Genomic DNA, 27,598 nt, shown 5'->3' with positions numbered 1-27,598 from the left:
TTCATTTATTTGAAATTAATTCAATAATCTTAGTCACCTGTTGGAAAAATATACACACATACAAAACTTCCTATAAACGAACAAGATTAGACTATATTAACCAGTGTTCTACACATAGTAGGTGCCTAACATTTGTTGAATTGAATTAGACTTACAGCCTATTTTCTGTTTTCAGTAAATGGATTTTATACTTGAAAGGGAATTCTTCAAATGTTTGACTTCATCTTCATGTACAAAATTCAATTAAATTTGTATTTGGTGTTTAGAAAAAAGGCTTAACTTAAATGACTTCTGTTTTGGAAATAAACACATGGTTATAATTATTTAAAAACCAGTATTAGATTAGGTAGTGTTGGAAACAAAATTCTGAATCCCACAAAGGACGTATATGAACAAACTCAGGATGAGTGAAGCAATTTAAACTTTTAATACATTCTTGTAGGAAGTAGCTGTGAAACTTCATGCACTCACACTTTCAAAGGCAAGAGCATAGCCTTATATTCCTTTTCCTGGCTGCAGAGTCCCTCTGACATCTCTCCAATGACTATGATAAGGAAATTAATGTTCTTCAATAATCTTCCAACATACACCCTTAACATGTTCCCATTCCTGCAACATACCTTGCATGACCATTAAAATGAACCATAGTTCTTTCTGGGAAGAAGTTAATTATTTATGAAGTAATTAGGTATGTGTATTCTAAGTAAGGTATATGACCTTTGTCTTTTAGCTTTTTTTTTTTTTTTTTTTTTTAAGCCACACAACTAGTTCTGTCTAGTTGTACCTACTTTTAGCAGGTTTGGGGGACTTTCCACCTCCTGTCCTCTGTACTGTTTCCATTTTCAAACTTCCAGTTTTTACATGAAAACATAACTGTCTGAAGTTTCTCAGAGTGATTTAGAAAATTCATAATATATGTATAAAACACTTGCATTAAATCTGTCACACCTTTTAAAATCATCTGATGTGCATGTTCAGATACTTTTTGTATCTTGTTGCATTTCAGCACATCAAATTACAATAGTTATTACTTATGAAGAAAAAAGTATGCTTCAAATCAGACTTATCAGTTCTTTTTTTCATTTTCATTATAAGTCCTTCAGAATTGTCTTGAATCATTGTATGCTGAGAATAGCTAAATCATTCACAGTTGATTATCTTATTATATTGCTGTTATTGTTCTGCTCATTTCACTTTGTATCAGTTCATTTTCCCACGTTTTCTGAAACCATCTTCCTCATTATTTCTCATAATAGCACAGAAACATTCCATCAAAATCGTATATTGCAACTTGTTTAGCCATTCCCCAATTGATGGGTATCTCACTAATTTCTGCTTCTTAGCCACCAGAAAAGAGTTGCTGTAAATATTTTTCTATATATATGTGTTTTTTCTGTCTTTTTTGAGATACAGACCTACTAGTGGTATTGCTGGGGCAAAGGATTATGCATACTTTTATAGACCTTTGGGTTTCATAATGGCAACACATTTATTTATCCTATTTGTACAAAACTATAAAAACTTTTTTTGTGTGTATGTGGTGGCAAAGAATTGGAAATTGAGGAGATGCCCATCAATTGGGGAATAGCTGAACAAGTGTGGTATATGATTGCAGTGCAATACTACTGTCCTTTGAGAAATGATGAGCAAGATCATTTCAGGAAAACTTATAAAGACTTATATGAACTGATACAAAAGTAAACTGAACAGAACCAGAAGAACAACGAACACAGTAGCAGTAACATTGTACAGTGATCAACTTTGAATGATTTAACTATTCTCAGCAATACAATAATCCAAGATATTCCAAAGGCTCATGATGAAAAATGATGTCTTACTTCCAGAGAAAGAAATGATGGAGTCTGAATGAAGATTGAAACTTAACATTTTTCTCTTTTTGTTTCAGTTTTTTTCCTCTTTTGATCTGTGTTTTCTTTCACAACATTACTAATGTGGAAATGTGTTTTGCTTGATCCATGTATAGCTTACATATATCAAATTGCAAGTACCAGCTTGAGACTCAGAGAAAATTTTAAAAAGGAAATAATACCAGAACTTTGAAGGAAGACAACAATTCTTAGAGGCAGAGATGTTAATATTTCATTCCAGGGGGGAGATCAACATGTCTGAATGTATAGTGACAGGGAGATAGTGTTTTGATAGAACCAGTTTTGCTGGAATGTAGAATATTAAGAAAGGTAATATGAAATAAGGCTGGAAAGATAGGTAGAAATTAGTTTGTGAAGGACCTTAAATGCTAGATTAAGGAGCTTGGCTTTTGTCCTATAGACATATATAGGTGGCATCAATAAATTAAAAAAAAATTTTTATTAAAGCTTTTTATTTTTCAAAACAGACAATTCTTAAACATTAGCCCTTTCAAAACCTTGTGTTCCAATTTTCTTCCCCTTCTCCCATGCCTTCCCCTAGATGGCGTAGTCCAGTATTTGTTAAACATGATAGAAATATATGTTAAATCCAACATATGCATACATATTTATACAATTATTGTGCTGCACAAGAAAAAAGAGAAGCAAAATAAAATTCAAGCAAACAACAACAGAAAGAGTGAAAATGCCATGTTGTGAGCCACACTCAGTTCCTACAGTCCTCTGTCTGGATGTAGATGGCTCTCTTCATTCACTGAACAATTGGAATTGGTATCAATATTTTTAAAAAAGAAAAGAAAGTCCCTGTAACAAATGTATTCAAATAATAAATCCATTGTACAAAAATCCATGTTTGCCCCTTGAAACTGGGTCTATCATTTCTGTGTTAGAAGGTAGGTATTATGCTGCATTCTGCTAAATGATGATCATTTAAAATTGTTTTCCTGGTTCTGCTTGCCTCAGTGTGTATCAGCAGTGTATATCAGTTTATATACTCTAGGTATCTCCATATTTTCTGTTCCAATTTCTTACGGTGCAAAAATGTTCCATTAATTTTTTGAATCATAATTTGTTGAGTCATTCTCCAGTTGTTTCCTGTTCTATATGACAGCAAAAAAGGGCTGCTACCAGTAATTTGATGCCTATGAATCTTCTTTGATCTCTTTGGGGTCTATGACTAATAGTGACATCATTAGGTCAAAGAGTGTACACAGTTTCATGATGGAGGACATAGTTCCGAATTGTTTTTCAAAAATACTTGGACCACTTCACAGCTCTACTAGCAGTTCTTCTGACTTCCTCATGCCTCTCTAACAGTTGTAATTTTTTATTTTTGTCATCTTTGCCATTCTGATAGGTAATAGATAAAAACCTCAGCGTTGTCATTTTTGTCCCTATATTAATGATTTGGAGCATTTCTTCTTTGGAGAACAACTTGCTCATATCCTTTGATCATTTTTTATTGAAGGAATGGTTGTCATGTTTGAATAAGTTCTATATATATTTTGAATGTTATACTTTTACCAAAGAAAGTCTGAAGATTTTCCCAATTAACTGTTTTGCCTTTAATTTTGATTTACATTCATTTTGTTTTAAGAAGCCTTTTAAATTTTATGTAGTGTATATTTTATCTTTTGTGATCCTCTCTATGTCTACTTTGGTCCTGAAATCTTCCTCTAGCTATAGTTACAAAATATATTTTCTACGTCATATATCTATCTGGAGCTTATGTGTACTTTGAACTTTAGTCTAAGCTTAATTTCTGCCAGACTGTTTTTTAGTTTTCCCAGCAGTTTTTGTTCCATGTAAGATCCTTGATCTAATAAGTATTGTTTTTGGATATGTCAAACACTACTTGCTTCTGCATATTGGATTTCTAATCTGGTCCAACTTTTCTGTTTTTTAGCAGTTTTGATGATTATTTTTTTATTTCATCAGAAGTATTTTCTACTTCTCTTGTCATAATAGTGTAACTTAAGATTTTTTTCCTTTATATTGTTCTTTATGTTTTTATTTTTTTCTGCTACTGAGTCAACCTGATGTTTTTGTTCATAATGTGTTATATTTTGCTTATATTTTATTAATTTTTTTACATTGATGTTTATTAGGGCAGGGATCTTGACCCAGACTTAAAAATCTGGATGGGAAAAAAATTACATAGTTTCACAAACCCTCAAACTGAAATATAGCATTCATTTTCTTTTTTCTGAGACTTGGTCATTTAAATTCCCTACTTTTTTTTTCTCTTGATCTGTGTTTTTTATGTTTTGGTAGATATTCATCCTTTTTATTATCTTAATTTGGGGGAAGCATATAATTGGACAAAATAGTGTTCAACAATTTTCTTTTGTTTCCTCATTTGTGATTTCTCCTTTTTCATTTTTTGATACTGACAATTTTTGGTTTTCCATTCTTTTTAAAATCAACATAGTAAATGATTTATCTTTCATTGATTTTTATTTGTGTATCTTTTTTTTTTTTTTTTTTTAAACGGGGCCTAGATTTTCTGTCTTCCTCCTGTACTTCTTAAGCTTAATTTAATTAGCATTTCTTTTACTGTTTCAATCCTATCTCTCCTTTGAATGCTTTGAAATATCTTTTCAAAATTTGATCCATGTCAGATTATGCTTAGCTTTAATATCTAGTTCAACTTTGTTGCCTTTTTCATCTTCTGAAGGAAAAATTAGAAATTGGGCAAGTTAGGAGTTGCTCAGTTTCTTTGCTTTTGGCAGAGAATGACCACCAGTAGACATCAAGATAATTGAAGTTCTCACTCCACCATAATACCATTCTTCTATGCCCTTTATTCTTTTAGTTTTGAGTAGAGCTTATTTTCCCAAAGTCAAATTTTAGTCACCTACCAAGTCTCAGTAATTATGAGAATCATTTAGTCTTGATTGTTTTAAGGTTTAGCTTTGATATAACTAGTCACCAATGAAGATCTTCGTTATTCCTCACTCTAGGAAGTCATTAGGTGAAAGGCTAGTCTTTAGTTTGAAGGACAAAAGTTAAAAGTTTAATGCAAACAGATGTTCCCTCATCTAGGGACTTTCCTTAGAAAGGGTTTTCATTGATTTCAGCCCTAAAGATCAACAGGGTCTGCTCCTTGGGAGTCCCACTTCTCTCTGGGAGGGTGACTGCATGAGGAGGGGTGACTAGTCCTGCTTAAATGAAACTACTCACCAAAGGCTAATTTTCTCCCGAAGTGGAGAAGGAATTCCATTTAGGAGAGACCAAAAGTGTTGTGCTCTTTAAAAGCTGAAGTGCTGACTTAACTGAATTGGTGTGCAAGCACTTACTTTCACCCTCCTAGGTTAAATGCTTTTCTCTTATTTGAAAGGGAACCTTTTTTCTTTCTTCTTACTAACCTGTCTGAGCCAGATACTTTTAGATGTAGAACTGTCTGCATTCCTTTTCGTTAAATTGTCATTCTGGAAGCCACATTTTAGAACTCAGCTTGCCTCTTTGCAGACAGGGAAAGATGTGTTAAAAGCAGTGTGTCCATCCACTTTTCTAATGCACTGTGTATCTGGTTATTACTTCTACAGAGATGTGAGCAGTTCAAGGAGCTGAGAATTAAAGGGAAAAGGTTTACATCTTGCTTTTTCTTATCAAATATAGCTCAGAGATACTCTCTTCCAGGTCCTCAGGAATTCATATATCTTGGTTCCAGAGGAGAAATGTATCTCTTCTCTCACTCCCTCCCCCCCACATTTATTGTGTGTACATTTGGTATGCTTACACATGTATTAAATCTGCCCCTATAGAATGTAAACTCTTTAATAGTTGAGGCTTTTGCATTTTTTGTCTTTTTTTCAGGGCCTAGCACAGTGGATGGAACAAGGTAGTAGGCACTAATAAATACTTTTTGATTTGAAATGGCACTTGAACTATACCTTGAAATATAAAGGACTAGCATAGGAGGGGGACATTGGGTAGAACATTCATTCTAGATTGGGAAGTGGAACCAATATGAACAAAGTTTGAGAGGTGTGATAATGTGAACAAGGGATTCTAAATAGGCCTATCTGAATGGTGTAAAAGGTGTGTATTGTTGTGAAAGGTGGGGGAAAAGATGGAGAGAGACATTGGATCCAGATTGAGAAGAATTTTTTGCTTCAGTAGATCAAATCCAAATTTTCCAAGGAGTCTCACTTCTTTGAATTGTTTTAATGGGAAAGTACCTGAAGACAGGGGAATGGACTAGGTGCCTTCTCAAACTACTTTCTAACCAAATGATTTTTTTATTATTATTATTCTTTGGTGCCCCTTTTATATTTGTTTTGTTTCCAAATATGGCTTCTCTTCATTCCTCTCCCCATTCTATCTCACTTTCATTTTTTAAAAATCTTTTTATTTTCTTATTTCTTTTTTTATTTATATATTTTTCACAGTATATATGCATGAGTAATTTTTTTTTATAATATTATCCCTTGTATTCATTTTTCCAAATTATCCCCTCCCTCCCTTTACTCCCTCCCCTTGATGACAGGCAATCCCATACATTTTACATATGTTCCAATATAATCTAGATACAATATATGTGTGTAAATCCCATTTTCTTGTTGCACGTTAAGTATTGGATTCCGAAGGTATAAGTAACCTGGGTAGATAGACAGTAGTGCTAACAGTTTACATTCACTTCCCAGTGTTCCTTCTCTGGGTGTAGTTATTTCTGTCCATCATTGATCAACTGGAAGTGAGTTGGATCTTCTTTATGTTGAAAATATCCACTTCCATCAGAATACATCCTCATACAACATTGTAGTGTACAGCGATCTTCTGGTTCTGCTCATTTCACTCAGCATCAGTTGATGTAAGTCTCTCCAAGCCTCTCTGTATTCATCCTGCTGGTCATTTCTTACAGAACAATAATATTCCATAACCTTCATATACCATAATTTACCCAACCATTCTCCAATTGATGGACATCCATTCAACTTCCAGTTTCTAGCTACTACAAAAAGAGCTGCCACAAACATTTTGGCACATACAGGTCCCTTTCTGCTCTTTAGTATTTCTTTGGGATATAAGCCCAATAGCAGCAATGCTGGGTCAAAGGGTATGCACAGTTTGATAATTTTTTGGGCAGAGTTTCAAATTGCTCTCCAGAATGGCTGGATTCTTTCACAACTCCACCAACAATGTATTAGTGTCCCAGTTTTCCCACATCCCCTCCAACATTCATCATTATTTGTTCCTGTCATCTTAGCCAATCTGACAGGTGTGTAGTGGTATCTCAGAGTTGTCTTAATTTGCATTTCTCTGATCAGTAGTGAAAATCTTTTTATTTTCAAAACATATGCATAAATAATTTTTCAACATTGACCCTTGAATAGCTTTGTGTTTCAGATTTTCCCCTCCTAACCCCTATCCCCTCCCCTAAGCAATTCAATATATGTTATATATGTTAAAATATATGCTAAATCCAGTATGTGTAAACATTTATACAATTCTCTTCCTGCACAAGAAAAATCAGATCAAAAAGGAAAGTAAATGTGTAAGAAAACAAAATTCAAGTGAACAACAACAACAAAATGCTATGTTGTGGTTCACATTCAGTTCCCACAGTCCTCTCTCTGGGTGTTGATGGATCTCTTCATCACAAGATCATTTGAATTGGCCTGAATCATCTCATTGTTGAAGAGAGCTACATGCATCAGAATTGATCATTGTGTTAATCTTGCTGTTGCCATGTATAGTGATCTCTTGGTTCTGCTTATTTCACTTAGCATTAGTTCATGTAACTCTTTCCAGGCCTTTCTGAAATCATCCTGTTGGTCATTTCTTACAAAATAATAATATCCCATAACATTCATATACCACAATTTATTCAGCCATTCTCTAATTGATGGGCATCCACTCAGTTTCCACTTTCTTGCCACTACAAAAAGGGCTGCCACAAACATTCTTGCACATGTGGGTCACTTTCTTTCCTTTAAGATCTTTTTGGGATATAAGCCCAGGAGAAACACTGCTGGATCAAAGGATATGCATAGTTTGATAACTTTTTGGGCATAGTTCCAAATTGGTCTCCAGAATTCGTCTTCATTTTTAAGAAGACTTTAAAGAAGAAAAACTACCTCAGCAAAAAGAGCTAAAAAAAAAAAAAAAAAAAAAAAAAAAAACTGCTACATTGGCCTGAATGCATACTATCTCCAGGGTGGCCAGATGGTATATCACCTCCTTTCACAAGCCGTCATTTAAGTTTCCACTGTAATGATTCAGATTTAGGCCATTTTGGTTTTACAACCTAGTCTTTGTTTTCTTAACATACATTTGTTTAAATTTTTAAAAATCTCAGTCAGTGCCAAAAACTCAAGTTTAAAATAAGTTGTTCTAGATATTATGCAAGAAAAAAAGTTATTTTCTCCTCCCCTTCTATTTTTGATTCACTGACTTTGTCTTGAATAGTAGAGAAAAATTAACATTAATCCCTCACTAGTGTTTGGACTGAATTTCAAGAAGGCTGAACATGATAGCCTGATCTGTAATGCATTCAGCTGAACCCACCTAAAAATCATGCTTTTGACTTAAACTGACTTTCGGCCCTTGAGAGGGATGAGGGGCCATAAACATATAAATGCTTTTGTTCTTAAAACTGCTGTTACGTGGTGGTTCTTTTACTGGGAGCCTCTGGTGCCAAGGCCCTGAGTAGGAGGCTTTGATTACCACTTAGTTCTGGGGCAGGTCACTGATGGATGGGCCATCACTGAATCAGGGCCTGGTACCATCTTGGCAGCAGTGGAGATGCTTTGGGTCCTTGTTTTCCTCTGAACTTGTAGTTACCAAAATTTGTGATCTTGTAGCCCTCCTGATCATCACACTGTAACTCCTCCTCTACTCATCACACATCCAGACAATTGAAGGATCTCCTCAGTTTTTCCTAGCATTTATTTAGCATGGTAAGGTTCACTGTCTACTTTACAAATGTTGTCTCACTTCCAAGAGATCAGCCTTCAGGGGCCTGACCCCACAGCCAGAGCTCCTCAAGATCTAAACCAAGGCATCTCTGCCACTGTCAGACTTCTCAACATTAGAAACATGATGTTATGACTGAAAATGACACAGAGTAAGAGCACTCCCATTTGCCTTGGCCCTGGGCCCTAAGGACCATTGCATCTGTCTACCTGCTCTGCAGCCAAGCCCTTTTGGCAAGGCTGTCTCCCTCTTAACAGGTGAGCTTCTGGCTTCCTTTTCTGAGTGTTTCTCTAGCGATGACACCTCCTAAGTGTTTTACAAATGCTTTCTCATCCTCCTCTCTGCCATCTGTGATCTCATCCATCTGCTCCCCTCTCTTAGGCCTTCAGTCAGGGGGCTCCTGCTTCCAGGCTCTCTCCACTTCCCTTCACACTGACACCAAGACCCTCTTCTACAGCCCCAGGCTGTAGAGGCCTTACTGCTGCTGCTTAGCCCTTCACAGTCTGGCTGTAGACTCTCTTTGCACACCTACTTTACATCCCTTCCTTACAGATCCTCCCTCTGTGCTTCAGCCAAACTAACCTACTTGGCACTTCTCTCCCCATTCTGCCCTTTCCTTGTGTTGGACAATGTTGATGCAATGTGCTCTCCTTCCTCTTAGGATCCAGGGGAGCTTTGAGTGACCTCTTAAAAGGTGCTTTCTCCTGCTTATTAATGCTCTCCCCTTTCTCGAGATAGACTCACACTACTGGTGAAAATGTTCTATTCTCTCAACAATATAAGCTTTTTGAAGACTTGTTTTTCATTTTGCTTTTATATCCTCAGTATTTTGCTTAGAACTTTGCATATAGTTTGGTGCTTTAAAAATTTTTTTTTTTTTGGTTTGTTTTTTGTTAATGTTTTTTTCAAAACATATGCATGGACAGTTTTTCAACAATGATCCTTGTAAAACCTTGGTTTCAAAATTTCCCTTCCTTTCCCCCCACCCCTTCCTCAGATGGCAAGTAATCCAATATATGTATACATATTTATACAATTATCATACTGCACAAGAAAAATCATCAAAATAAAAAAAATAAGAAAAAATGCAAGCAAACAACAAAAAGAGTGAAAATGCTATGTTGTGATCCATATTCAGGCTTGTCTCTGGGTGCAGATGGCTCTCCTCATCACAAGATTATTGGAACTAGACTCAATCATCTCATTATTGAAAAGAGCCAAGTCCATCAGAATTGATTTTTTTTTTTTATAATCTTGTTCCTGTGTGCAGTGTTCTCCTGGTTTGGCTTATTTCACTTAGCACCAGTTCATGCAAGTGTGTGGTACAGCAAATCCAATTTACAAATACTCAGAGATAACTTAAGTGAAGAATAGAAGTGTTTATTTTAAGAGTCTTGCAAGAAATGAACATCTTTTCACTGGAGTTCCACCAGTGGAGAGAGGTTAATTTCCACAGAGATTGAAATGAGTTATGTAGTTGGCACCACAAGAATCCATGATACCCCTCCTTTCCCTTATCCGGTCAGTTCTCACTGTCTTGCTTAGTGCTTGGAAGTAACATGAACTTGTTAAATTTGGACCTGAATTTTATGATAGTTTCATAAGGTATACAACTGTTTGCAAGCATGTTTTGTGGTGGTCAGTTTTGCAACTGTTTACAACTGTTTACTTTAGCCAGTATGAGTACCCCAGATAAACTGAATCTAAGTTAAAAATTCAATCTACCTTAGTCAATGATTTTATAAGAAACCATATAATCCCCCACAAAGAGGAGATTTGTTTAGAGGTAAGTAATCCATTAAGCTAGAATAACCTAGGAGACTTAGTTTACCCCAGGTGTCCTCAACAAATAGATTAGCCAGTTTATAGACCTCTTAGAATATCTCCAGGCCATTAAATAGATTCTTCTCTAACCAGTTAATGTCCAAGAGATCAGATATTTCTACTAGAAGGGCAAGCCTTTTGTTCTCCTTCCCAGAGCTTTAATGATTAACAGACCTTTGAAATTGGGTCTGGAATTATCAAGTGACTATTCTTGAGAAGTCCTCAGTTTCCTGTTACACTCACAAGTCTCTCCAGACTTCTCTGAAATCAGTCTACTGATCATTTCTTACAGAACAATAATATTCCATAACATCCATATTATCATAACTTATTCAGCCATTCTCCAACTGATGGGCATCCACTCAGTTTCCGGTTGGTTGCCACTACAAAAAGAGATGCCACAAACATTAAAAATATTTATTGAATTGGATTGAATTGAATGGGTCAGCCCAGCTTTGTGCTCTGTGACTAGGATCCAGTTGGTTGGTATGAAAGGAGCACTTTCCTAAAACAACTGCTGACTTGTTGGATTCCTTTTTTCCTCCTTCCATCCTACATGTGTACAAATGACATTTTTCTGCCAAAAAACCTTTAGCAAGCTTAATTCAGTACCGTTTCTCATAGCTCCCTTGTGAGAAAAATTAATGGACAAGATTAAAGGAAAGAGAAAGGCCTCTAAGGAAAGAAGGCCTTCCTCCCGACTTATCTTTTAACTAGAAATGTGGTACATCAACTCCTAGGGAATCCCTTGTTCTCTGGCCAGCAGGAATGGAGGTATGAACAGATAATCCCACTCACTCTCTTTTTTTAAAGTAGTATTTTATATTTCCAAATACATGTAAAGATAGTTTTCAACATTCATTTTTGTAAAACTTTGTGTTATAAAGTTTTCTCTCTTCTTACCTCCCTCCTCCCTAAGACAGCAAGAAATTTGATATACATTAAATATGTACAGTCCTTTTAAACATATTCCATATTTGTCATGTTGTACAAGAAAAATCAGATCAAAAGAAAAAAAACCAAAAAAAAAAAAAAAAAGGTGAAAATAACTCTCTCTGGGTGCAGATAGCATTTTCCATCCTAAATCTAATAGTTCCATAGTTCCTCAAAAGGACCCACATGTGCAAAAATGTTTGTGGCAGCCCTTTTTGTAATGGCAGGGAACTGGAAACTGAGTGGATGCCTATCAATTGGAGAATGGCTGAATAAGGTCTGGTTATGGAATTTTACACAATATTATTCTTCTATTAAAAAGGATCAGCAAGATGATTTCAGAGACTTATATGACTTACATGAACAGATGCTAAGTGAAGTGAGTAGAAATAGGAGAACAATGTATATAGTTAACAAGAATGTGTGATCAACTGTGATAGATGTGTCTCTTTTCAACAGTGAGGTGATTCAGAGCAATTCTAATAGTCTTGTGATGGAAAGAGCAATCTGCACCCAGAGAGGACTGTGGAAACTGAGTGTGGACCACAATATAGTCTTTTCACTCTTTGTTGTTGTTATTTGTTTGTTTGGGTTTTTTTTGTTTTTCATGTTTTTTTTCCCCCTTTTGATCTGATTTTTCTTGTGCAGCATAAAGAATATGGAAATAGGTATAGAAGAAATCGCACATGTTTAACCTATATTAAATTACTTGCTGGGGAAAGATGTTTGGGGGGAATGGATGGAGAAGAATTTGGAGCACGAGGTTTTGCAAGGGTGAATGTTGAAAACTATCTTGGCATATAATTGGAAAAGATAAAATATTATTTAAAACAACAACAACAACAGTAAAACAGAAGATAGTTCTCTCTCTTCCCCTGCACCCACATTCCACTTTGACTCCTTCCTAGAATAGACTCCTAGTCTGATTTCGAGGCATTCTTGAAGATTGAAATCCAGATTGTATCAGTGAAGGAGTTAGGCAGTCCTTGGATTTTGTTTTTTTAAGTGATGCCTTTTTTTTTTTTAATATCATCTCTTTCTCAATATACCTTTTCCTTCCCATTGAGCCAATTTTAAAAGGAAATAGAAAAGGAATTGCAAGGAGAAGCCCAAGCACACCTGAGCAGACATAGAGCTTCTCAGCTCCCAGCATATGCCTGGCCTAGCAAGCCAGAAATAGTAAATCTGGCTAAACAGCAAAAGACCCAAGCCTTTTCATTGGGTGGAATGAAAAGGAAGTAACCATTATTGACCAATAGTCAGAAATGTTGTCTGCTTCCTGTGGGCCAAGTCACTTCCTGTCACTTTCTGAAGCTTAGACCTCGGATCTGACCTTTCTTGCCTTTCATATCTCTGGGAATGGTATGATAGGCCTGCAGGCCTGAGGTCTGTCCCATTCCATCTCTTTGATTTTTTGAGAAATCTTCACCTGGTCCCATTCTTCTCCATCTCTGCTCATTATTGTTCTGTCTCCATTAGTGTCGTTCCTGTTTTTTATTTTGCATCAGTTCATATGTATTTTTTCATATTTCTCTGAATTTTCTGTAATTTTTTAGGGCATAGAGTTATTTTAGTACTTTTGTACTGTAACATGTAACGTGTTACAATTTATTTCCCAACTGCGAGGATTTTTAAAATGGGAATGTTTGAAATTTCCTACCTGAGAGGTATTGATGCTGTTCTAGTGGTAGAGAATTGATGTGAAAATCCCTCTGGGTGCAGGTTCAATATGAACAAACCCGAAATCTTAGTGGCAAAAAAGGGAAGTTTTATTTTTCACTAAGAAGCTCTCTCTTTAGTGGACAAATCTCTTAATAAGATTTGCAAAGATTGTGCTAAACAGAAACCTATTTTATGAGCAGATCTTGGGGCGAGGGCAATTTGAGCTTATTATCAGACCAAGATGTCCAAATTGAATGGAATCACTTTGAAGGCTTTTTCCAGAATTTGGAATTTCCTGAATGGGGATCCGGCTGCCCCAAAAGATCAGTGGGGGGTGATTTGCCTTAAAAAAGGCCCGTTTGGAAAGTATGCCCCCTCCCAGACTCTCTGAAGTCTGAGATCCCAATCTCCCTTCTTTTACAGATCAAAAGGATCACAGTTTCAGAGTGATTATTTTACAGATTAAAGGGGACAGAGTTTCAGAGTTCAACCCTCCCCCCCCCCCAATATGACAATGAAAAACTCTCTTTATTTTTAATACTGTTAAGAAAGTGGAAGGAGACAACCCGGAAGAGAGGAAAATTGCAGGGCTTATTGGAGGAAAAAAATCTCAAAACAATTGGAGTGCTCTGTTACCTGTTTTGTTTAGGAAAACTCCCATCACATGGGATCTAGAGAGAGAGAGAAAGTGGATGTTTAAAGTTTCTGTTGTGTTGTCCTCTGCTGGGAGTTTCAGCTTGGAGATGAAAATCCATCATTGAGCTGCTCCTTCTCAGTAATCCCAGGTTTTGTTTTTCCTTTAAGGCTACTTCTGATGATTGTATGCTGCCCTTTCATCTGCAAAGATGGTAATAAACCTTTGCCTTCCACAGTTCAAACCAAGAATTTACTGCAACAAGGTAAAAAAAAATTTAGATGATTTCTCTTTTGTAACCTATGGTATATGAACTGATTTGCTTATTCAAATCTAATATAGCCACAAGTTTTTCTAGTTTATAATTCCTGTCCTCCACGCTCTCATTTCTTTCAAAACCAGTTAAATGAATTTTGTGTAAAAGCACTGTCCGCTAATTGTGTTGAATTGGTCTAGAAACTCATGCCAATATAGATTAATGTTTAGATAGGACTAGTTTTATAATGCAGTCCTATTCATACTTCTCTTTATTCCCTCTGCTTAAATGGGCAAAAGTAGAATTAAGGTAGAAATTTCATTCTCCTGTTTTACTGGGTCTGCTAATCCTGCTTAGTCTGGAGGCTTCTTTCCCTGCCCTGACTTTGGAACAAGAAAGGCCTGTTAAATAAAATTCCATTTCTCTTTTAGCACCATTCCAATAAAGCTCAAATGAGATATTTTGTAAAGGATTTTGTAGATTGGGCAGTCGCACCTACGTTTTAGAATTATTATTCTTTAAAGCTTTTTCTGGGATTCAGAGTATGGTTCCAAGAGACAATACTGTGAATCCTAGTCAGGAAACACTGAGTATGCAAACTCCTGGACAGAAAACAAATATATCTCTCTCCCTCCACATATTAATTTTAAAATGAGTCTGATACTTAATAAGGCAAGTGTTGGCAGGACCCAAATAATAATGTGGGAAACTCAGGGAAGGTTGATTTTCCTAAAGCTGTGTAGCTTTTGTGGATATACTCATAGTAGTTATAATTTGGGAATTAGTGTTCCTTGTCACAAGGTTGGAGAGATTTTTATTAAATCTAAGCAGATGCTCTCTGGACTGCTGCTTACTTATAGTAGCTCTGCCTTCATGAGTATGTCTCATGTCTGAGTAAGGGAGAATCAATCTTAATGAATTTCATGCCACAATTTTATAGGTTATCTTAAGACAGTTTTTCTTAAAAATGGTGATTTCTTAAGATCCAGCCTTCCTTCCTTGGATTAGCTCAAACCAGCATGTTTCCTGTTTGTTATTAAATCCAGATCTCAGCAGATGGCTATGAAGTAGAAAATCTCATCTCGGAAGACCCTGTGAAGAGAAACCGTGGCTTTCGCACTGAGTATTTCATTAAACCACCAATCCATGTGACTGTGTCCTTTCCCTTTAGTGTAGAACTCAGCAGAATTAATGTGGACGTCACAGCAGGGGGAATCCAAAATATTGTTGGCCTGGAAGTGTTTACATCTACCTCATCAGGTAAAACCTACTGGAGCACCATGGAGTCTGAGCCCACAGTCTTGGAGCCGACTAACATTGAAAAAGAAAATTTCACTTTGGTAGGGAGAATCTTGGTAAAAAACCAGGGTCGAGCAACGTTCACCCACAGGGGCTTCAGGCCCAGGCCACCATTCCATCTTTTGGAAACTAACCTCTGCACAAGTGGAAATGTAAATCAGGATCTCTGGAGTAAAGGGCCCTTCTCTCTTGCTCATGTGTCCATTTTAAAGCTCTCTATTAACCTTATTGCTGGCAGTGGAATCACTTGCATTAAGAAGATGGAAGTCTGGGGCCAACCGGCCAAAAACTGTCCCCAAGAGGTCATAGACAACGTCATGGTGTTAGCCTCCAGCCTTTCTCGAAGCTTGAATCCCATAGCCTCCCCCCCTACCCCAGCATTGCCAATGGAGAATGACTGTGAGCCCTGTGGCCATTCTCACAGCCAGCGGCCAGCTGGGCTTCGGGAACTGACTGATGTGATCCAGGATGTGCCTGAGGAATTCCTGGATCCAATCACTCTGGAGATCATGCCCTTCCCCATGCTGCTTCCCTCTGGCAAGGTCATCGACCAGAGTACCCTGGAGAAATGTAACCGGAGCGAGGCGGTTTGGGGCCGAGTGCCCAGTGACCCGTTTACGGGAGTGGCCTTCAGCCAGCATTCCCAGCCACTGCCCCATACCGCTCTGAAGGCTAGGATAGACTATTTCTTGCTCCAGCACACTCCTCCTGGCTGCAACCTTCTTGGAAGAACCCAGCCTCCTGGGGTAGCAGTTCCCTCTTCCATCGCTGTGGCTTCTCGAAAGAGAAAGGGGGATTTCATGGAGCTGTTGCCAAATGACAGGCCTCGTATGGAGCCGCCTCCCAATTTTTTTACCACAGACCCACGAGTCACATCTACCTCGGAGCACAACAGTAAAAAAATGAAATCCATCGTGGAGTCAAACCTGCCACATATGGATTGCTCATCAGGTAGTTGTGCTGCCCCAATTCCCTGTTCTTTAAGTAAGGGTGGCTTCTGCTGTAAGAATTGACTGCCTCAGAACCACTGGGCTGGCATTCATGCAGCCTCCGGATTCTTGGGTTAATTTTCAGAGTCCCTGTCTGGGGGAGGAGGGGGTGGCGGTGATGTTTAGAGCCCCCAACCTGCACTTTGGCTATATTCAGTGAAATTCAGAGAGGCTGTTCTTCATTTATCCCTTGTCTTATGTTTTGAAGGTATAGTTAAGGGTTAAAAAGTTTTACATCGATTTGGATCCTGGGTCTCAAAATTTAGTCTTTTTTCTGGAACTTGGAACATAAAAAAGAATTCCATTCAACTCAGGAAGTATTTATTAAATACTTCTTGTTTATAAGATAACGATAGAAATCTAGAGATCAGTAAAATTTGTTCCTGGCATCAAGGAGCCCACAGGAGAAGTAGGCACACCTAATATGGTGATTTAATGGAGAAAGGCGGGCCTTGTCAGAAAAAAATCATTTATTTCTTTTTCTTCAAAAAAGTCCACAAACACACATCCTTTAATCAGTACTTCTTTTGTCACCTTAATTTTTTAATATCTCTTCCTTCCCTTGTCTAGCCACTGAGCCATTCCTTGTAACACAGAATAAAAAAGAAAGCAATTCATTCAGAACCATTCTATATATCCACTCTGAGTAATGGTATCGACCATATTCCATACCCCTACTATTCCATTTCTTCAGAGAAGGAAGGAATGTACATTTCCACAATTCTCAGGATTAGGATTTCAGCAGGCAGTGATGTGCAGGTCAAGGGACTAGACTGTAGTGATCACCTCAGTCCAGCCTTCTTGGGCCCAAAGGATTTAAGTGATATGTCCCAGGTCCTACAAGAACTCAGTGACAGAACTCAGAGTGATGTGCAGAGGCGTGACTCACTGGCTGCTCCTGATTCTGAACTTCTCTGAGAAACTTTATTTTCCTCAGCTGAAAAATGGAACAAATACTTTCCCTTCCTACCTTACAACGTTGTGGGGTCAAGAGTGTTCTGGCTACCACAAGTCATTATAAAGATGCATCTGGGAAAGCAGGGGTTCATAGCGATCAGCCCATACACGAGGTGTTTCCATGGCCTTGTCTTTGCTTTCTTAGGATCTCACAGTCTAGTGGAAAAGATAATATGCAAACAATTATGTACAAACAAGCTATAGACCAGGCACATTAGAGATGATCTCAGAGGGAAAGTCCAGAGGGGAGGACTGGAAAAAGCTTCTTGCAGAAGGTAAACCAGCAGGTACAGATGAGGAAGGAGAGAATTTCTGACTTGGGAGACAATCAGCAGAAAGATTCGAAGTCAAGAGATGGGCTGCCTTGCGTCTTGTGTAAGAACAGTGAGGAGAACTGGATGGCAGGAGGATAGCCTGCATGGGGGTGGGGGGAGTAAAATGGGGAAGAAGATGGCAAAGATAGAAAGAAGAAAGGTTATGAAAGGTTTTAAAAGAGCAGGGGAAACATTAAGCGCTTACTGTATGCTAAGTTCTCTGACAAATAGGATCTCATTTAGTCTTTACAACAATCTGGGAGGGGTGGAAGAAACGGAAGGAGACAAATTAAGACTTGTTTAAGGTCACACATCTAGTGTCTGAAGTCAGATTTGAACTCCATTGCTCTATTCTTTGTACCACTTAGCTGCCTCTTAAATATATGAAGCACCCACTGTGTGCTGGGATCTGTGCTAAGCATTTTACAAATATCTCATTTGAGCCAAATGGAAGATTTCCTCTTTGATACTGGAGGTAATAAGGAGTCCCTGGAGTTTTTTAAATAGAAATTGATAGGGTCAGAACTGTACTTTGGAGAGATCAGTTGGATGGCGGAGGCAGGAATGGACTACATGGGGAGTTATTGAAACCAAGGAGATCAGGCTTTTGTAGACCTGGTATGTGGTGATGGAGAGCTAAAGTGAGATGGAGAAAAGTACTGGAGGTGAAAACAGGGCAGAGAAGGTAGAATTGGCCAAGACTTGGCACTTGGTTAAGTACAGGAGGTGAGATAAAAGTAAGGAGGTAAGAGCGAGGCTGGCTTGTGAGCCTGGGGTTTGAGGAGTATAGTGTCTTCAGTAATTACAGGGAATTTAGGAAGAGGAGAGGGTTTGGAGGGAAAGATGAGGAGTCTGGCGTGGGGCATGCTGAGTGTAAGAGATCTGAGGGGCATTCACTCGGAGACCTCCAGCTTGGCATCTATGCTAGGATGTCAGGAGAGAGTTTTGGGCTAAATAAACTATGAGATCACCAAATGAAATTAACAAAGAAGGGGGGGAAATAGCCCCTAGTGGGCCTGACCTGGAAAAAGATTCAGCAAAATTGTTTGGATAGAGACTGGGACAGGTAGAGGAAGAACCAGGGGGGAAGAGCATTATGAAGAAGAGGTAAGTGATTGAGCGGGTAAGAGGTGTTAAGTCAGGGAAGATGATCTAGAGCAGGCAAACAGACTTGGCAATTAAGAGACCATTTGAACGGTGACTACAGAGAGTTAAGAAAAGGAGGTGCCGTATGTTGGCCACCTTCTAGAGGAAGAGAGATGCAGGAAAATAGTTCATGGGAAGGGAGGGATCAGGTGAGTCTGGGGGAGATGTCGGTTTGTTTGTAGGCAGTAGGTTACTGTGCAGTAGACACAGAGAGGAGATTAGTGACAGTAGGGATGATAAAGAAAGCTGATAGGAAGAAGGAGATTGCTTATGCTTTTAGAGGGATTTGCTTTGGCAAGGAGGGAGGGTCACTTCCCACTAGGAGAGCCCTTGGGTATGTAAATAACTAGTACTGTTGGATGACGTGCTTTTATGTTGGAAATGCAGGTGGGTCACCTTCAGAGAAAAGGGATCTCATCATCTGCACTTGGCTTTTGAATCAAAATATCAAAAGTAGCATTTTGTATTTTCAGAATCTGGAATCTGTTAAAGCCCATGTGAGGGCTTTAATAAGCACTTTCCTAGAAACATTTAGTGGCTCCCTGTTATCTACAGGATTGTCTAATGTTCCTGGCCTGGCATTCAGTACCCTTTGCATGCTTTCTTTACTTATTTGACCTTTCCAGCCTTACTCACACTCATTCTGTGGTCCTACCAAAATGGACATCTTTGTGCTCTCATATCATCCTGTCTGTTCTATCTCTCTGCATTTGTTCATCCTCTGCTCCATGTCTGGAATGCCCTTTTCTTCACCCTTACCTCTGTCTGCTGAAATTGTGCCCGTCCTTCATGGCCCAGCTCCAGTATCTATCTTTAGGCTTCCTCTGTGCCCTCTCCCCACCACAAATGGAATTTTTCCCTCTTGAGGTCTTTCAGAACACTCAGTACCTCTTTGCTGAATCACCTTTGTATCACAGTTCCCTGCATACAATTGTGCCTCCCTGGTATCTGACTGGAGCTCCTTGGATTCAGGACTAAACATTGAATTTCCTCAGCACTGAACACGAGGCCATGTATGCTGTAGGTTGCTCAGGCAATGTGCATTGAGCTAAACAGAGAAAATACTTTTCTGGTTTGCTGTGGGAGGTAAGCACGATAAATTTGTTGCCCATTTTTGCCGTACCCCTTCATGCCACCTAGTATTCCAGAAGAGGGTATCTCCCCAAAGCATAGCCATCAGTCATTCTTGGTTTCCCTGCATAGGGTCACCTTCTTCCCTGATCCTACCTTCCTGCTTCATGCCTCCATTTGTCCATCTCTCCCTGGATATAGCCCTCTCTGCTTCTCTCAGCAGGTTCCATTTCCCACGAACAGAGGTTATCAGAAAGTTTGGATGTGGCCTTGACTTCGGCCCTCAGCACTCGGCCGTCCTTCACAAGCCGTCTGACGAAACCTCAGCCCTTCACTTCAGGGAGCTCTGGCAGCAGTTCCTGGAGTTCCACTCTTGAGACTGGTAATACAAACCCTGGCCATTTCCTTCCCAGCCCCTACCTCTGGAACCTCAATGCCTGCTCTTCCTAGTCTGCCTGGAAACTAGTGAGGTCACATGTCCCTGTGCCTCCTGTGGACTGTCTGCAGCAGATGGGATGTTCAGGAAAAGGCCTCTTCCCTGCTCTGAGTCACTCTCTTTCTTAGAGCTAGGGGCTGTATGTAGACTGGTTTTGGCAGTGCCTGACAACTCGACCATTCAGGTCTGATAGTGTCCTTCTAGGTTCTGGCAAATGTTTCTTCTGTTGACAAGTTGTCAGTGTCTCTGTGAGCCTTGGACCTCTTTGCACGAGTTTATCCGTAAATAGAAAAGGTCTCTGAGGTGTAGAGGGAAAGCTCAGTTTCCAAGTAGAGAAACCAAAACTAAAGACGGGCCCCTAGAGCTGCTTTGTGGTTCCTCAGTCCAGAAAGGCTCCTCTCTGACTGTCACCTGAACCTTAGAACCTCAAATTGCTGGCTCTCTCTCTGACCCGTGGTGTCCCTGGGTCATGGCCATATTTCTTAGCCTGCAATACTTCATTTTGTTCAAAGGAAAAATTAGGTCATCAAACTTCATCTGACTTTTTGTAGATGACAATCTGTGTGTGGAAGGGGAGGCCTTTCCCATGTGATGCCCAGTTCCTGAAGTCATTGACATGATCCATGGTTAAACTGTTGGGCATTTTAGATGATTCCAGAAATGAGGGCAGATCTGACCATGCTGAGACACCACTACATGTTTAAAAAAAAATGCAAAGGCTTAGAGGAAAGAACACCTGGAGAAACGTGGCCTTCCGGCATCTGCATGGCTAACATAGGGAATGCTGAGTATACTGGTTCTGCGTGGTCCTAGAAGTCAGAAAGCTAAAAGGGAGGCAGCTTTTGCTCTGGGGAAAAAAAAAAAGAGAGAGCTTTCCATGCACCGGCTCCCTGGTTTGTGAATGGGCTGTCTTGTTAGGTAACGTTGGAGATGTTTGGGCAGAGACTGCATGGCCTGTTGTTGGAGATGGAGTAGAAGGACTCTGTTTAGCGAGTGGAAGGAAAATCCCCAAGCTCTCCTGGAAGTGTAAGGTTATTTGAGTTTATGATGCCAAGTCTTAAAACAATCACCTGAAGTCACATTAAAGTAATGTCACCTAAAGGCAATTTCCAGAACCAACTCATCCATGTTGATAGGGAAATGCAGTGAGTACTGAAGTTAGGCAGACTTTGCAGCAAAGCTCTGGAAGCCTGCAAGGAGAATGACCTTAATCTCTCACAAGGAAAAAAAGCTAACAAACAAAAAGCCAACAACAACTGTTTTCTCCTGTAGAAAAGAAGTCTTACGTTAGTTATGGCCAAATGTCTAAGGCAGATGTGTTAATTATAACATCTGTGTTTTATGTGTTAAGGGACCACGTCTCTGAAGTGTTCTCAAAGGTTCACAAGGATGAACATTCCTTGGCATTTTGTTGACACTTTTAATTTGCTTAGAAATCATATTTTCATCTCACAAAGAAAACTTTGTTTTTCAAATAAAGGTATATCCTTATTTTTTACTTTTTATTTTCAGTTCCATTGAGAAGGCAAAAAATACAATATCCATTATACATAAAAAAAGTCATTCAAAACATGATTCTACATTAACCATGATAAAGGGGAAAAAAAAGACAAGAAAAATAAAGGAAAAAATATGTGCCTCATTCTGTACTCTTGAGTCCAGCAGCTCTTCGGAGGTGGATGACATTTTACATCTCTGCCCAGGCCAAATATAGGGTTTGAATGAGTAGAATCCAAATTATTCAGGTTTTACTGTACTAAATATTTGTGTTGAATCACCTCATAAAATTCGGTGGATATAGGACGATGACTTCTGTCAATAGTCAAATCAATAGCTTCAGATAATTTTCAAATTGAAATGGATGTAAGAAGCTGCCTTTGTGTCTGCCCTAGTTTGGTCTCAGAAGCTTAGAAAACACACTCTTACCAGTAGAGGGACTTGTTCTCCTGTCAAAAGCACTGACTATAGGAAATGTAGGAAAGGTAATATTTTTTTTAGCTTACAAAACCAATCACAGCTTCTGAAAAGCCTGGAATTGAAACCCACTATGTAAGAAAGCATCTTGGACCCTTGGCCTAGAGAGATTTAATGATAGGTGTGAGTTAGAAAAAAGCCCAAGAATGTGGCTTCTGCTCAAGGCCATAAAGAAAGGGATCAAATGACCAAGGCCATTGATCAGCCATGAATATCCTCTGTAAGATCTCTCTAGCCTAGCATGAGAATGTTAGGAGGTCTTGGGGCCTCCATGGTACCTTGGACTTCAAGGAGCAAGAGAAGACTGCTTAGATTCTGTAGTCAGAGCAAGTTTCTGGCTCTTCCTCTGAAGAGCTTAGAGCCACTTCAGACCAAGTACCTTAACCTAGTCTGGGGTATCCCATGACATTTCTTCCTATTTCAAGATAAGGTCTGAAATCAACATAAATTTCATGGTAATGACTGCCCCTTGCTGGTGTAGGTCCAAAAGGAGGGAGCATGAGGACCAAAGGATGTGGTACAAGCTGAATTCACTCAGAAAGTTACTGATAGAGGCAGAGTGAGAAGCTATGCATCATGGCCCAGCGGCCTGAACTGGGAGCCCTCCTAAGGCCCCCCAGCCTGGACTGGCCTTTCCTATCTCCTAGCATTGGCAGGGGCCACTAGCTCTACAGTTTACTCTGCTTTGTTTCTCTGATTGAATTGGTTGCCTGCTAGGCCTATATCATTATATGGAACTTCCCTGGAAGCTACCAAAGTTTCTTCCATTTATTTGCACTTTTAGAATTGTATTTGTTTTGTTTTTACATTATTGACCTTTCCATATTTTCCCCACCTTAGCCAGAAGAGTTCTGTGTGAGCAGTTTGCTTGAGCAACTCAACGTTGCTGCCCAAGAGAGCCTGGGCTAGTGCAGAAAATGCTTAGTTTGGACTCGTATCACCATTATAGGAGCAATGGTTTTGTTGTTTACTACCTGTGGGATCTGGGACAAGGCTTTTAATCTCTTTGGGCCTTTTTTTTTTTTTTTAATGGCCCTTTACCCCACTGAATCCTGTGATTCTGTGAGCCAGAGGTAGTCTGTAGTCTGGGGCAGGTGGACCTGCCTTCTCTAGACTCAGACAGGTGAGAGCTTTCCCTTGGCAGTGCAATGGGGCAATAATGTTAATGGTGGCTGTGGAGAAACGACCCTTGAAACTGCTTTCCGGGCTTGTGGGCAGGAAGTACATGGGTCCTAATCCTGGCCCTGGTTTTTCTCCCTTGTTTCCCTGCAGTGACCTGGAGCTCGGGTCCTGGATGCAGCTCCTGCAGCAGAGTCTTCACTACTTTCTTCAGAAGCGATCCTGCTTACCAGCTTCCCTGTGGCCACCTGGTGTGCCGCACCTGTTTAGCTGACAGGGAGAAGTCCCCGACCCTCACCTGTGTGAGCTGTAAGAAGGCTGCTGCCAACGAGGATATCCTGAGGGTCCATCTCTAAGGCTGTGCTCCATGGAGGAAAGAGCCATCCAAGGAAGGACAAGAGGAGGGTGGGAAAAGGAGCAGGAAGGGACTTCCCTTAGGGGGGCCTGGGCTAGAGCACTCCTGGCCATTCTGCTGGGCGTAGTTGGGCTCTGAACCCAACCTTCTGTCCCCAAGGACAGTGCTCAAGCTGAGTGTAACAAAGGACCATCCCTCTGCACCCCACCTGAAGCGGTAATAGGATAACCAAGCCATATGCTTCCAGGACAAGAGTTGGTGAAATGCTGGGGCCATCTTCCCCTTCCCTCCATCACTCCCCAGCCCAGGCACTCGGGGGTCTGTTTTGTCTGACCCTGGGAGTCAAACCCTCCTTAGCTGTGGTCCTACCTTCCAGGATCCATCCCTCTGCTACAGGTTTCTGTCTGTGGCAGTCTTCCCTTAGGTTACCTGGGAAGCCAAGAGCAGCCTGACCCTTCTCCCAGTCCCTCCCTTCCTCTTTCCCTCCCCACCAGCCCCTTCCTGCAAAGTGAGAAAAGAGCTGGACTTCCCAGGGGGCCAAATTTGGCAGAAGTCCCTAAGCACATGGCCTCTGGATGGCCCAGGAGCCAACTCTCCCAGGAACAGAGTGGCATCCAGTCATGGGGAGGGTGGGGGAGCTGGCACTTCTTTTGTGTCAACAAATAGTTTCTTATCTATCTGTCTGTCTGAGAAACTTCAAGCCTTAATAAAGGGATGGTTTGGGCTTCCTGGGCCGTTTTGTCTCTGTCCTGACCTGTTCTCCAGCTAGAATTTCTGCCAGGAACATCAGGGACATGTCCACACTTAATAGAGATGCCTCAGCTGGTCACTGCAACCTAGAGAGTCCATTTGGTAATGTGTTTAAGTGGTCCAGGAGGGAAATGAGGGCGACAATTTCTGACTCATTTTACTTGTATGGAAAAAGCCACCAAAAAAATGGGAGTGAGGGAGAGGTTGGACCAACCTTTTTTTTCCTTATCTAGCTTTTCTGGAAATCATCTTGTAAAGCCGTTGTGATGGAGCTAAAATATCCCGTGGTCTTTCCAAGATGTTTGTCATCATTGTGTTAAGGAAAGAATGCTTACTCTGGAGTCAGAAGTTGCCTGTCCTGTCCCTGCCACTTCTCCCCTGCGTGACCATGGGTGAATTGCTTTTACTCTTTGAACTTCATTTTCCTTATTGAGATTTTAAAATACTTAAAAAGTCACTGCTTAAGCCTGCTCCCAAAGAAATGTCTTTGAGAATAATAGCTTGAGGAATTAGAGATTGTGTTTTCTAGAAATCTTGGAGAGGTAGTAGACCTACTCACTGGCAAGGACAGCTATTAGTGTTGCAACTGAAAACACACAGGGGAGTCCTAGAAGTGAGCTGGTCCCCCCTCCCTTTGGAGGCTTGCTCTAGGGCTTTGCAGAGCTGTTGTCAAGAGGGTAGAAAGTCCCCAGAACAAGCTCTGAAGGACAGTCCTAAATTCAAGAGTGATATCTTTGCTATGGACATGAACTGCTTCATTGCCTTGGGAAAGTGTCTCTGAATCTCACTGGAGGAAGTTTCCAGGAAGCTGATATAGCTTGCTTGCTCTCTCTTTTAATAAAATTAAATGCAAAAAAAAAAAAAAAACAAAAACTTTTTATTTACAAAGCATATTCATGGGTAATTTTTCAACATTGACCCTTGCAAAGCCTTCTGTTCCAAATTATCCCCTCATTTCTCCTATCCCCTCCCTTAGATGGCAGGTAGTCTAATACATGTTAAATTCAGTGTATGTATACACATTTATACATCTTGCTGCAGAAGAAAAATCAGATCAAGAAGGGAAAAATACTGAGAAAGAAAACAAAATGCAAGCAAATAACAGAGTGGGAATGCTATGTTATGGTCCACACTCAGTTCCCACAGTCCTCTCTCTGGGTGTAGATGGCTCTCTTCATCACTGATCAAAAAGAACTGGTTTGAATCCTCTCATTGTTGAAGAGAGCCACATCCATCAGATCTGGTGGTTCTTGTTGCTATGTACAGTGGTCTCCTGGCTCTGCTCATTTCACTCAGTATCAGTTCATGTAAGTCTCTCCAGGCATCTTTGAAACCATTCTGCTGTTTAGTTTCTTGTTTATCTGTCTGAGAACAGTTTCTTACAGAACAATAATATTCCATAACATTCCTATACGATCATTTATTCAGCCATTCTCCAATTGATGGGCATCCAGTCAGTTTCCAGTTTCTTACACTACAAAAAGGGTGGCCCCTTTAAGATCTCTTTGGGATATAAGCCGAGTAGTAGCACTGCTGGGTCAAAGGGTATGCACAGTTTGATAACTTTTTGAGCATAGTTCCAAATTGCTCTCCAGAATGGCTGGATCCGTTCACAGTTCCACTAATGATGTATCATTGTCCCAGTTTTCCCACATCCCTCCAACATTCATCATTATCTTTTCTTGTTATTTTAGCCAATCTGACTATAGTGGTATCTCAGAAATGTCTTGATTTGCATTTCTCTGATCAATAGTGATTTAGAACCTTTTCATATGACTAGAAATAGTTTCAATTTCATCATCTGAAAATTGTTCATATCCTTTGACCATTTATCAATTGGAGAATGGCTTGAATTCTTACAAATTTGAGTCAATTATATATTTTGGAAATGAGGCCTTTATTAGAACCTTTGAATGTAAAAATGTTTTCTCAGTTTGTTGCTTCCCTTCTAATCTTGTCTGCATTAGTTTTTTTTTTTTTTTTTTTTAGTACAAGAACTTTTAATTTAATATAATCGAAATGATCTATTTTGGGTTCAGTAATAATACCTAGTTATTTGGTCACAAATTCCTTCCTCCACAGATCTGAGAGTTAATCTATCCTATGTTCTTCTAATTTGTTTATAATATCATTCTTTATGTCTAGATTATGGACCCATTTCCATTTTATCTTGGTAAACGGTGTTAGGTGAGGGTCTGTGCCTAGTTTGTGCCATAGTAGTTTCCAATTTTCCCAGTAGTTTTTGTCAAATAGTGAATTCTCATCCCAAAAGCTGGGTTCTTTAGGTTTGCCAAACACTAGGTTGCTATAGGTATTGACTATTTTGTGCTGTGAATCTAACTTATTCCACTGATCAACTTCTCTCTTTTTTTAGCCAGTAACAAAATGGTTTTGATGACTGCTACTTTATAATATAGTTTTAGATCTGGTACAGCTAGGCCACCTTCATTTGCTTTTCTCTTCATTAATTCCTTTAAATTCTTGCCTTTTTGTTCTTCCAGATGAATTTTAATATTTTTTCTAGGTCAGTAAAATGGTTTCTTGGGAGTTTGATTGATATAGCTAAATAAATAGATTAGTTTAGGGAGTATTGTCATCTTTATTATATTTGCTTGACCTATCCAAGAGCACTTGATATTTTTTCAGTTGTTTAGATCTGATTTTATTGTGTGGAAAGTGTTTTGTAGTTTTGTTCACATAGTTCCTGATTTTTCCTTGGCAGATAGATTCCCAAATATTTTATACTATCGACAGTTATTTTAAATGGGATTTCTCTTTGTATCTCTTGCTGTGGGTGATACAGCTCTCTTGCCACAGTAAGATCCTTTGCCCTAGTCTTTTCTATGCATAGGCCCTGGAGGGTATAAAGCCCCCCTAATAGGTTAGGCCAGACCACTCTGAGAAAGCCACATCCTTTTCTCCACATAGAAGCAGTTGCTCTTTGTTGACACTTCAGAATTTTTCTCAAACTCTATAGCACACCTTTCCAAAAGTTCTGTAAGCTACCAGATGAGGGCCCCGTAGAGTAAAGATGGAAGGGAATGGCTCCTAATGAGACACTAGAGTAAG

General features: G+C 39.5%; 1 protein-coding gene across 6 annotated transcripts in view; it reads left to right on the top strand.

Annotated features, from left to right (window-relative positions):
* The window catches only part of UBOX5 (U-box domain containing 5), a 59,178-nt gene extending 34,667 nt beyond the window's left edge, over nucleotides 1–24,511 (top strand). For 4 of the 6 annotated variants that reach the window (XM_074274106.1, XM_074274103.1, XM_074274104.1 and 1 more), the window contains 4 exons: nucleotides 14,034–14,128; nucleotides 15,166–16,369; nucleotides 20,116–20,277; nucleotides 23,578–24,511. In XM_074274106.1, the coding sequence (XP_074130207.1) occupies nucleotides 14,075–14,128; nucleotides 15,166–16,369; nucleotides 20,116–20,277; nucleotides 23,578–23,780 (1,623 nt within the window). In that variant the 5' untranslated portion in view covers nucleotides 14,034–14,074 and the 3' untranslated portion in view covers nucleotides 23,781–24,511. The remainder of the gene's footprint in view (nucleotides 1–14,033; nucleotides 14,129–15,165; nucleotides 16,370–20,115; nucleotides 20,278–23,577) is intronic. The other 2 variants (XM_074274107.1, XM_074274109.1) reach the window with 1 other exon arrangement.
* Nucleotides 24,512–27,598: the final 3,087 nt, after the last annotated feature.

Source organism: Sminthopsis crassicaudata, chromosome 6 (genome assembly GCF_048593235.1).
Source record: "Sminthopsis crassicaudata isolate SCR6 chromosome 6, ASM4859323v1, whole genome shotgun sequence".
Taxonomy (NCBI): domain Eukaryota; kingdom Metazoa; phylum Chordata; class Mammalia; order Dasyuromorphia; family Dasyuridae; genus Sminthopsis; species Sminthopsis crassicaudata.
This window is presented reverse-complemented; position numbering and strand designations above follow the sequence as displayed.